This window comes from Myotis davidii, unplaced genomic scaffold (assembly GCF_000327345.1).
Source record: "Myotis davidii unplaced genomic scaffold, ASM32734v1 scaffold710, whole genome shotgun sequence".
NCBI lineage: Eukaryota > Metazoa > Chordata > Mammalia > Chiroptera > Vespertilionidae > Myotis > Myotis davidii.
In genome coordinates this window covers 1,766,869-1,778,662 of record NW_006284328.1, presented here as the reverse complement: position 1 = coordinate 1,778,662, position 11,794 = coordinate 1,766,869, and the positions used below count along the sequence as shown (strand labels likewise).

The window sequence follows — 11,794 nt, the reverse complement described above, 5'->3', positions numbered from 1 at the left end:
GTGGAGGCAGAGGTGTGGACAGCCTCGGGGTCCTTAAACCCAGAGATGCAGGGAAGGCCACAGGAGAGGGGACCCGGTCTGCCACGTGGCAGAGCTCCAGAGACTGCAGTGGAGCCTCCTGTGGCTGGTTCCCACTCACCCAGGAAGATACCTGCCCTCCACCTCCTCGCTGCCCTGCCCCCTGCCCTGCCCCCTGCCCCAGGCTGCACCTGCTGCAGAGAAAGGCAGAGGGCTCCCCTCACACTCACACCCCTCGCCCCTCACCTGTGCTTGGGGAGCAGAGTTGCCAGGACAGGGAATAGACTGCAGTGGAGCCTCCTGTGGCTGGTTCCCACTCACCCAGGAAGATACCTGCCCTCCACCTCCTCGCTGCCCTGCCCCCTGCCCTGCCCCCTGCCCCAGGCTGCACCTGCTGCAGAGAAAGGCAGAGGGCTCCCCTCACACTCACACCCCTCGCCCCTCACCTGTGCTTGGGGAGCAGAGTTGCCAGGACAGGGAATCCTGCGTGTGTGTGTGTGTGTGCGCGTGTGCGTGTGTGTGTGTGCGTGCGTGTGTGTGTGTGCATGTGTGTGTGTGTGCCAAAGCACATAAGGGAGTGTGTGCGGGTGAGGGGTGTGGGCACCTGCATCTGTAGACATCGGGGTGAGGGAGTGCACATGCCTGCGTGCAAGGAGAAAGCTTTCCCAGGACGAGAGCCAGTCTGAAAGCACCGGTGCCCCTGGGCCCACTCAGCCGCCCCACCAGGGTTCCTGGAAGACAGAGTTACTGGAAGCTGCTGTTGAACAAGATGGTTCCCAGCAGCCCGGCTGCCTCCTCCCCCCTCCCTCCCCTCCCGGCCCCTCTCTGCAGTCCCAGCTGGGGCGGGGTCCCTCCCCTCCACCACCATCATTAACTTGGGATTAAGCCAGGCCCTAGCCGCCATCTCCAAGGCCTGAGGCGGCAGTGAAGGGTGGTGATGGGTGGTGGGGAGCGGGGATGGGGGGATGCATTTCAGGGAGCCCTGCCTCCGTCCTCATTCTGAGAGCTGCTTCACAGCTGCCCTCCTCGCTCCCCGGGGTCCAGGCTGGGCCTCAGCTGTAGCATAGGGACCAAGCCCCCATCCCGGGAAGAGGGCTGACAGCTGGATGCGTTGGGCGAGGAGGCACTAATTGGTTCATGGAGACCCCACAGCCCCATGACCCACCCAGGAGGGCCTGGAATCAGCTGCACTGAGGGTGGAGCAATTAGGGGTGGCCTGGCTCCTGCCTGACACCACAAAGGCGCATGAGCCTGGCCACAGGAATCAGCACAGGGGCCACTCCCCACCCCTGAGGGAAGGTAGGTGCGACGCGCTCCCCCCTGTGCCCGGTCCCTGCCCTGGTGAGGATGGACACTGGCCCTGAGGTGCCCGTTTGCTCAGCAAATTCAGGAGCCAGAGGTGCAGATCTGTATGCACCACAGACTTGCCCCATGCCCCCCACATCATTCCCTTTTCTACGCCTCTCTTTCTTTTTTTCTTTTCTTTCCTTTTTGTTAATCCTCACCCGGGGATATTTTTCCATTGATTTTTAGAGCGAGTGGAAGGGAGGGGGAGAGACAGAGAGAGAGAGACATGGATGTGAAAGAGACACATCGATGGGTTGCCTCCTGCAGGCGCTCGGGGCCTGGGATCCAGCCTGCAACCCAGGTGGTAGGTGCCTTTGACCGGAACTGATCCCGGGACCCTTCTGTCCTCAGGCCGACGCTCTATCGCCTGAGCCAAACCAGCCAGGGCCTGAGCTGTCACACTGGCATTGTATACAAATGCCCCCAAAGCAACGCGTACACCATCCACCCATCAGAAAGCCTTCCCTCCTCCCCAGGCCTCCCCATCCCGCACTTGGGTCCAGCAGACGCCTGCTGAGCACACGCCTGTGCCAGCCTGAAGCCTCCCACAGACCCTGGGAGGCAGTTCACCATCTCTCCATCGCACAGGTGGAGATGCTGGGCTCAGAAGGTTCTAGAACAGCTGGTAAGAAGCTCAGAACCAGGGCCCTTTCTCTCAGGACAACCTGCCCCAGGGACATATATTCCCTCTCCCCCTTTTGACCAGTGACTTCCCGCACATCCTCCGAGGCCGACCTCACAGCCTGCAGACCAGCTTTTCTGAGAGATCCCGACTGCAGGCTCCTTGGGGAACAGGGGCTGTGTCTTACTCATGTTTGCAGCACAATCTGTAGCCCAGTGCCAGGTATACAGCAGGTGCTCAATACCCGTGCAGGATGGGTGATCGACTGAATTAACTTGCCCTGATTGGGCCTGCCCACCCTATGTAAGTTCAACTTTTAATTAATTGCAATTGAATAAAATGATGAATTCGGGTCCTCGGTGGCACTAGCTACATCTTGAGGCTCCATGGTGGCTTATTGTGCCAGACTGGACGGTGCAGAAAACAGACCCCTCCCACCCTGTGAGAGTTCTCCTGGGCGGCACCGCCCCAGAGGCCGGGCTCCAGCCCAGTCCCTGAGGCCGTGTCCCCATCCGCAGCCGGGAGCTGGGCCCGGGGATCCCCGGCCACCTTCGGCCCTGTCTTTGAAGACCAACCGCTCAGTCTGCTATTCCCAGAGGAGTCCACGGAGGAGAAGGTGACCCTGGCGTGCCGTGCCCGCGCCAGCCCTCCGGCCACCTACAGGTGAGACCCACGGTGGGTGATACCCACGGTGGTGAGACCCACGGTGGTGAGACCTCATGGTGGTGAGACCTCACGGTGGTGAGACCCCCATGGTGATGAGACCCCACGGTGGTGAGACCCCACAGTGGTGAGACCCCACAGTGGTGAGACCCACGGTGGTGAGACCCCCACGGGGTGATACCCACGGTGGTGAGACCCATGGTGGTGAGACCTCATGGTGGTGAGACCCCACGGTGGTGAGACCCACGGTGGTGAGACCCACGGTGGTGAGACCCACGGTGGTGAGACCCCACAGTGGTGAGACCCACGGTGGTGAGACCCCACATGGTAAGACCCACGGTGGTGAGACCCCACGTGGTGAGACATCGGACGCTGTGCGGGCAGGACTCAGGAGGCCCTCCTCCCGCTGCAGGTGGAAGATGAACGGCACCGAGATGAAGCTGGAGCCGGGCTCCCGCCACCAGCTGGTGGGAGGCAACCTGGTCATCATGAGCCCCACCAAGGCCCAGGACGCTGGCGTCTACCAGTGCCTGGCCTCCAACCCTGTGGGCACCGTGGTCAGCAGGGAGGCCGTCCTGCGCTTCGGCTGTGAGACCAGACCCGGGGGTGCCAGACATTCTGGGGGAGGGAAGGGGGCTGGGAGGAGTGTCCAGAAGAGACAGGTGGCTGCCCCCCACGGAGGCTGAGCTGGGAGGGCCGGGCGAGCGGGAGGACGGTGCCTGAGCGCGGCCTGGTCTTTCCTCCAGTCCTGCAGGAATTCTCCAAGGAGGAGCGGGACCCCGTGAAAGCCCACGCGGGCTGGGGAGTGATGCTGCCCTGTAACCCCCCTGCCCACTACCCAGGTGCGTCGGGCCTGGGCCCGTGGTTGGTTAGACAGAGGGCCTAGGAGAGTGCCAGCCGCTCACAGAGGGTGGATAGGAGGTGGTGACGCCTGGAAGCTCACCCTGGGCCCTCAGCCTTAAGTGGTGGTTCCTTCATGGGCCCATCATTTTCTAGCACTGAACCCTGCCTCCCCCTTCCGGCAGGTGCACTGCTCTCCCCAGGGGCAGAAATAAAGGGCAATCTTCCCTCTAGGTCTCCCCTCCACCCAGCTCAGCTCAGAGAACGGGCTCTCAGGACAGGGTCTGCAGACCCCCACCAGCACATCGGGGTCCCCCCCAGAGTTGCCTGTTAGCCCAACACGCCCCGGTGTCCTCATACTCCCCCCCCCACCCCACCCCCCGTCCTAGGCCTGTCCTACCGCTGGCTCCTCAATGAGTTCCCCAACTTCATCCCGACGGACGGGCGGCACTTCGTGTCCCAGACCACAGGGAACCTGTACATCGCCCGGACCAACGCCTCGGACCTGGGCAACTACTCCTGCCTGGCCACCAGCCACATGGACTTCTCCACCAAGAGCGTCTTCAGCAAGTTTGCTCAGCTCAACCTGGCCGCTGAAGGTCAGGGTCGGCGGGCGGGCCGGGCGGAGAGGGCTGAGGGGCCAGGAGTGTGGGGACAGGGGTTTCCCTCGGAGGTTGTGAAGCAGCTCAAGGGCACAGGGTCTGGGGCCCAGACCACCGGGTCCTCCTGCTACAAGACCTCAGCCGCTCGGCCCAGGTCCCCACAGGGAAAGGGACTTAGGATGGAGTCGGCGCTAAGCTGGGCTGCGATCCTCGCACGGGAGCACCTGGCCCGGACCTCTAGCATCCGACCTGCCAAACCGTCTCACCCCAGATCCCAGGCTCTTCGCGCCCAGCATCAAGGCCCGGTTCCCAGCGGAGACGTACGCGCTGCTGGGACAGCAGGTCACCCTGGAGTGCTTTGCCTTCGGGAAGTGAGTGGTGGAGGCGGGAGGGCGGGCAGGACACGGGTGACCCCAGAGAGAAAGGGGGCAGGCAGGGGCAGCACTCAGTCATCTTGGTGCCTCTCTCAGGGTCTCGCAGGGTGCCAGGCCCACCGTTTGCAGTGACCCCTCACCGAGCCCTAAACACCCGGCCTGCCTGGTTCAAATCCCAACTCTGCCACTTGCTGGCTGGGGGGCCTTGGGCAAATTACTTACCACTCTGTGCCTCTGTCCCCTTATTTGCACATGGTGACAATAATAGTTCCTGCCTCACAGGGTCGTTATGAGGAGGCAGTGAGTTAATATACGTGAAGGGCTCAGGACAGAGCCTGGCATTTAGTAAGGCTTCTATGGATGCTGACAGTTACCTTTCTCTTTTATTTTACTTTCTAATATATTTTTATTTCTTTCAGAGAGGAAGGGAGAGGGAGAGAGAGAGAGAAACATCAATGATGAGAGAGGATCATTGATCGGCTGCCTCCTGCAGCCCCCTACTGGGGATCGAGCCCACAATCCGGGCATGTGCCCTGACCGGGAATTGAACCCGGGACCTTCCAGTCCTCAGGCCGGCGTTCTACTCACTGAGCCAAACTGGCTAGGGCAACAGTTACCTTTTTAAAAACTGCGATAGAAATCATGCTCTCCCAGGAAAAGGATTCACTGGGACAGGCTACGCAAATTGTGGGTGCTCAATAAACATCCGTAGAATGACTCCCTCCTGCTATTTGAGGAAGCCCAGGCTGCCCCTGCTTTGAGGAGAGCTATTGGGCTTCCAGATAACCCAGATGTATAGACTCACTGACACCTCCGTCCATTTTAGTGCACAGGTTACTAACAACGAGAGGCCCTGTGGAAAGTAGAGGCCCAGGCCCTGTTGGGGGCGGGGGGGTCCCATAAAGACCCAGGTCACAGGCCACTGTCAGCGAGGGCCGGCCCAGGAGAGGCACGGTGGTCAGCACAGGGTGGGGCAAGAGGGCCAGTCAGTTTCTGTCACAGACCACACAGAAGACAACATACACGGGTGCCACACTGTTCGGGCGCATGGAGGGAGGAGGGAGCCCCCTCTTGGCCCCTCCCCTGTCTGTGCTCCAGGCTCACCTGGGAGAGGCCCTTCCCAGGCCCCTGGTGAGTGCCCGCCTCCCCACCCCCATCTGCCCAGCATCTCAGAGGACCTGAGGGTCTGGGTGTGGGGAGCTGCCCGCACAGGGGCATCTGACTAGCTCGGTGCACCCCCTGGCTTTGTCTCCCTGCCAGCCCTGTCCCCAGGATCAAGTGGCGCAAAGTGGACGGCTCCTTGTCCCCCCAGTGGGCCACCGCGGAGCCCACCCTGCAGATCCCCAGCGTCAGCTTCGAGGACGAGGGCACTTACGAGTGTGAGGCGGAGAACTCCAAGGGCCGAGACAGCGTCCAGGGCCGCATCATCGTGCAGGGTACGAGGACCCCTCTCCCCACCTGCACCCTGGTCTCCGACCGAGGCAGTCCATCCCAAAGCCAGGGAGGAGCCTGGGAAGCCCCTTGCTTAAGCTCGGGCTCCAGGACTGCCCTGGGTGTGGGGACAGAAGAGGCTAGCGCCGTGGCCAGCTCAGCGCTTCAGCTGGTGTTACAGAAAACACGTGGAAGGCGTTAGGAGGATTTAAGTTGCTAAGACAGCCAGTGGCACCGGCTGCATGTGCCAACTTGCTGGAGCCGCTTCTCACCACATCGCGGGATGCTGATGGCTCCCTCTGCTGTCTGACGCAGGAACTGCAGCGCTGCGATCCCGGCCCATTCCATGAGCTGGAGGCCCCTCCCTGCTCAACCCCAACCCTCTCTCCCTTGCTCCCCACAGCACAGCCCGAGTGGCTGAAGGTGATCTCGGATATGGAGGCTGACATCGGGTCCAGCCTGCGTTGGGGCTGCGCAGCCGCCGGCAAGCCCCGGCCCACGGTGCGCTGGCTGCGGAATGGGGAGCCTCTGGCCTCCCAGGTAGCGGACTTGGGGCTTCCTCCCAAGCCCCTATCTCCCCGCCCCACCCCCACCTCTGGGCTAAAGGGTGTTTCTAGGTGCTTCTTTCCATCCCAGAGTCACTTGGCCACAGGCTGGTCAACTGGATAGACTCCCGACTGGGGTCCAGGCACAACTCAGCCACAGAAACACCATGTGGTCCTGAGTGGGTCACTTCGCCCCTCTGGCCTCGGTGCTGATGTACAGGGAGGCCCAGTGAATCAAGTCCTGAATTCCAGGCGACTCTGAGATGGGACCAGGCATCTGAGCCCCTCCTCCAGGGAGCGGGCCCCTCCACCCTGGGCCTCCAGTGGTCCTGACGCCCCTGCCCCACCCTGCGCCCCGCTCTTTTTCACAGACCCGGGTAGAGGTGCTGGCCGGGGACCTGCGGTTCTCCAAGCTGAGCCTGGACGACTCAGGCATGTACCAGTGTGTGGCAGAGAACAAGCATGGCACCATCTACGCCAGCGCTGAGCTGGCCGTGCAAGGTAAAGGGCCCAGGGAGGCTGGGGACACCCCTGGGGGGCACAGGTGGGGCGCTAGGAGTCGGCACAACACACCTGGCAGTATTCCTTTGTTTTCCACCAGCTTCTGAGTAGAACTCAGGGATTTAGGAAAGAAGATGAGGTGGCTTGTTCTCTGTCTGGCACAATTTAAATGTTTGTTGCAATGAAAAAAAAAATGGCAAAGTCATCGGAAACCAGATCAATTAGATTAGTGTTGAGCCTGACCCTTCAGCTCTGTGTCTGTTTACTAATGTATAAAATGTGGGCAGTAGTCCTGCCCTCACACAGCTGTTGCGGGGATTCAATGAGATGACAGGTAAAGCATGAGGGACCTGCCCAAAGCATAACAGGTGCCCAGTAACTGTTGGCAGCTGCTCATATTCTTATTGTGTGACTCGAGCTCATGAAACTTTAGTCTTCTCATCTGTAAAATGGGCACAGTGATGCCTACCTCGTAAGTTGTAGTGAGGCTTAAGGAAGGCTTATTCATTCATTCATTCATTCTACTAATATGTATTCAGTGCCTCCTCAGGTAAGGTCTCTGCCTTCAAGTATCTTACAATCCAGTAGAGAAAGGGGGCAAATAAACACAAAATCAATCATTAAATAAGATAATTTCAGACAGCCATTAAAAATACAAACTAAAAAAAATAGACTAAAAAACACAGACTAAAGAAAATCTGGTAGTGAGGTGGGGAGGGGTGGGGGTGTGTAGTGAGATGGAGTGGTCAAAGAAGACCTCTCTGAGGCAGTCGCTTTGAGGATGTGACCTGAGTGTTAAGAAGGAGCCGGCCATGTGAAGATCTGGGGGATTTCCAGTGCAAAGGTCCTGGGGCAGGAAAAAAGGTGGCATTTTCAAAGAACAGAAATGGCCCAGGTGATTGGAGCACACTGAGTGAGGGGCAGAGTGGGGTGAGATGGGATTGGAGAGAGGGACTTAGCTGTGAGTCCCTGTGAGAAGCCGGCCTTCATTCTGAGTGCCTAATTCACATTTTAAAAAAGATACCCCTGGCTGCTGGGCGGGAAAGAATTGCAGAAAGAAAATACTGAAACAGGAAGACCGATGTGGGGCCTTTTCACAGCCCAGCAGAGGGTGTGGGGCTTGTAGCAGCGCGGGGGCAGCGGGTGATCGGAAGGGGTGGATTCTGGGTGTATTTTGGAAATGGTGTTCTAAGGGTCACTCACGGACTGACCACGAAGGTACATGCCCCGGGTGACTGCGGGGCGCTCCCCTTTCCTTCCAGCACTGGCCCCCGACTTCAGGCTGAATCCCGTGCGGCGCCTGATCCCTGCAGCCCGCGGGGGAGAGGTCATGATCCCCTGCCAGCCCCGGGCAGCCCCGAAGGCCGTGGTGCTCTGGAGCAAAGGCACCGAGATCTTGGTCAACAGCAGCAGGTACCACCCGCACCCCACCCCAAGCCTCTCCTGCTCCCCCTTCTCCCCTGGAGCCGAGTCCCTTCCCCGGACCGTGTGTGTCCCCGGGGTGGCCACATCGGCTCTGTCCTGGCTGCAGAGTGACAGTCACTCCGGATGGCACCTTGATCATAAGAAACATCAGTCGGTCAGATGAAGGCAAATACACCTGCTTCGCTGAGAATTTCATGGGCAAAGCCAACAGCACGGGCATCCTGTCTGTGCGAGGTAAGGGTGTGGCCGGCTGAGGGTGGTGGACTCGGCCACGGGGGCACCATCCCTCCTCACCACCGTGCCCTGGAGTCCCGCGTTCCTCCCTGGAGTCCGCGTTCCAGCGTGGTTGTGAGACCACTCCAGGACCCGGGTTCATTTGGGACCACCCTCTCGTCCCCATCCAGGATGTAGTCCTGCCTCCCTCCCACACACCCGTGGGGCTGCTGGGAGGTCCGGATACGTTGGCCACGCTGCCCCTCCTCATTCCTGGGACTTAGGACAAACCTCTCCCCTCACCCACCCAGAGGCCTTGTTTTTCTTGGCAGATGCGACCAAGATCACCCTAGCCCCCTCCAGTGCCGACATCAACTTGGGCGACAACCTGACCCTGCAGTGCCACGCCTCCCACGACCCCACCATGGAGCTCACTTTCATCTGGGCTTTGGACGACTTCCCCATCGACCCCGACAAGCCTGGGGGTCACTACCGGAGGGCCAGTGCGGTGAGGCCCGAGGCCGAGAGCCCAGAGCCCCTCCCTCCTTTGGGATAGACAGGGGGCCCGAGATGGCCTTGACCTCCCAAAGCCTTTCCCCTCTCCCTCGGGACACCAGCCAGGCAGACTCGCCCTCAGGTTTGTAACCATCCTCCCTAGAGTGGCAGCTGCCTGGGCTCTCCGAAGCCTGTGCGTTTAGGAGAGAAGAGGGATGGGCCTGGAGGGCCCTCGGCCACTCACTCCCACTGTTGTGATCCTGCCCCCCAACGCCAATGGCGTCAGTCACTTGGACCCTTGTTGACTGTCTCGTGTCACAGACTGTGTTTGGTCCCCGGGGGGACTAAGTGGGGAGGAGCTGATTCCTCCCCCTGAACAGATGGGACCGAGATACAGGGAGGGCCGGGCTCAGTGCACTGGCCGGAGCTGCGCCCCCTGACCTGCCCACTCCCCGTCCCCGGTGTGCAGAAGGAGACGGTTGGAGACCTGACCATCCTGAACGCCCAGCTGCGCCACGGCGGGAAGTACACCTGCATGGCCCAGACGGTGGTGGACAGTGCATCCAAGGAGGCCACAGTCCTGGTCCGAGGTGACGGGGTTTCCCACTGCCACTCCCACCCCAACTCCCTCAGAGGCCAGCCGGGGTATTCTCAGCTTCGCTCCCTAATTCCCCGCCTCTCCCTGAGCTGTGGGGAAGTGTTTCTGAGAGAAGTTCGCTGAGTGGAACTTATCTGGTGGTTCCTCATAGACCCTAGATCAGTGGTTCTCGACCTGTGGGTCACGACCCCTTTGGGGGTCTAACGACCCTTTCACAGGGGTCGCCTAAGACCATCGGAAAACACATCTATAATTACATATTGTTTTTGTGATTAATCACTATGCTTTAATTATGTTCAATTTGTAACAATGACGATTGTTACATATCAGATATCAGATATTTACATGACGATTCATAACAGTAGCAACCTTACAGTTATGAAGTAGAAACGAAAATAATTTTATGGTTGGGGGTCACCACAACATGAGGAACTGCATTAAAGAGTCGCGGCACAAGGAAGGTTGAGAACCCCAGCCCTAGGTGAATAGAATCGTCTTCCTCCAAAGCCAACATTTTAGAAAGCGTCCCCAACCACATCCCAAGAGTGGAGGACTTTGCTGAGGCCAGAAGTTTTCAGTGCTGGGAAGTCAGTGCACGTCCCTTTGTGAGGGTCTCTGTGACTCCTCCAGCCTTGGACACATCCCACCCACCATGCAAACCCCATTCCTCACTCTCCCACCAGAGCCTGTGTTTGTGGCGCCCTCTGCTGCTCCCACTCGGTACTTCACCAGCCCAAACCAGCCTTGGGGAGGTTGTCTCAAATTGGAAGCTGCCTAATTCTGACCCACAATGCTCTGACCTCTGGTGCAGGTCCCCCGGGCCCCCCAGGAGGCATGGTGGTAAGGGACATCGGCGACACCACTGTCCAGCTCAGCTGGAGCCGTGGCTTCGACAACCACAGCCCCATTGCCAAGTACACCCTGCAAGCTCGCACTCCGCCTGCAGGGAAGTGGAAGCAAGTTCGGACGAGTAAGCGTCCTGCACTCTCGGGATGGGCAAGGCCTGGCTGTGTGCCAGCAGTGGGGGCAGGGGCAGAGGGCTGGGGCTGAGCCTGGAGCTTCAAAGAGGGACAAGCTTGGGCCATCTGCCTGCAGAGGGCTCCCAGGCCAGTGGGGAGATGGTGGCGCGTGGACAGCGGGAGCGAAGGGAGAGTTGAAGGAGGAGGCCCTCTGTCTGCACCCTGAGCACCGGAAGGAATGCTACTGGGGCAATGGCTGCATGCACGGGGGGTGGGGTGCCAACGACACCAGCAGAGGCTCCAGGGCGGGGAGGACTAGTTCCTGGTCATTTCTGGAAGAGGTGTTGAGTGCTCTGTATGTGTCAGGCCCCACCCGAGGGCTGGGCACAAAGAGGGGGGCCAGGCTCCGGCCCTGCCCTCCCCGTCCGACCACCGCCTCCTCCGTGCCTTGCAGATCCCGCCAACATCGAGGGCAACGCGGAGACCGCCCAGGTGCTGGGCCTCACGCCCTGGATGGACTATGAGTTCCGGGTCATAGCCAGCAACATCCTGGGCACCGGGGAGCCCAGTGGGCCCTCCAGCAAAATCCGGACCAAGGAAGCAGGTCAGTCCTGGTGCCCCAAAGTGAAGTAACTTCAGGCACAGAAACTAGCCCTCCTCCAAGGGAGCCCCAGGCCAAAACCGATTCGCAGAGTCCCAGCCCTGCTGACCGGGCTTCAGACTCTAATGCAACGCAGGCCAGGGCCGGCCACTGCCCTGCACACAGCCCTGTGCGCTGACCACGGCCTGGCCAAGGCCCTCATTAAAACATGGGGCAACCTTACATCTCCATGTGAATCTACAATGTCTCAAAACAAAAAGGGTTTTTTACTGGGAAAAAAAGCACAACAAAGTTTGGAGAAGGGAAGGGTCACACTGGCAGAGCCTGGACTTGAACCCAGGACCCTGGGGTGCTGGGCAGATGTCCTCCCTGGAAGTACACAACCTGCAGAAATCAGTTATGAGGAAGGTGTGTGTGTGTGTAAGTGTGAGTGTGAATATATGACTGTGTGAGAGAGTGTGTGTGTGAACATGTGTGAGCAGGGGTGATTGTATATGAGTGTATGACTCTGCGTGTGTGTGTGTGTGTGTGTGTGTGTGTGTGTGTGTGGGGTGTGGGGG

General features: G+C 59.7%; 1 protein-coding gene across 3 annotated transcripts in view; it reads left to right on the top strand.

Moving 5' to 3' along the window:
* CNTN2 (contactin 2) overlaps positions 1 to 11,794 on the top strand; it is a 35,869-nt gene that overhangs the window by 16,410 nt on the left and 7,665 nt on the right. For all 3 annotated transcript variants that reach the window (XM_006754408.2, XM_006754407.2, XM_006754409.2), the window contains 14 exons: positions 2,506 to 2,650; positions 3,063 to 3,238; positions 3,397 to 3,492; positions 3,880 to 4,089; positions 4,364 to 4,463; positions 5,727 to 5,902; positions 6,301 to 6,437; positions 6,814 to 6,943; positions 8,206 to 8,356; positions 8,475 to 8,602; positions 8,914 to 9,089; positions 9,546 to 9,666; positions 10,486 to 10,644; positions 11,088 to 11,237. In XM_006754408.2, the coding sequence (XP_006754471.1) occupies positions 2,506 to 2,650; positions 3,063 to 3,238; positions 3,397 to 3,492; positions 3,880 to 4,089; positions 4,364 to 4,463; positions 5,727 to 5,902; positions 6,301 to 6,437; positions 6,814 to 6,943; positions 8,206 to 8,356; positions 8,475 to 8,602; positions 8,914 to 9,089; positions 9,546 to 9,666; positions 10,486 to 10,644; positions 11,088 to 11,237 (2,055 nt within the window). The remainder of the gene's footprint in view (positions 1 to 2,505; positions 2,651 to 3,062; positions 3,239 to 3,396; positions 3,493 to 3,879; positions 4,090 to 4,363; positions 4,464 to 5,726; positions 5,903 to 6,300; positions 6,438 to 6,813; positions 6,944 to 8,205; positions 8,357 to 8,474; positions 8,603 to 8,913; positions 9,090 to 9,545; positions 9,667 to 10,485; positions 10,645 to 11,087; positions 11,238 to 11,794) is intronic.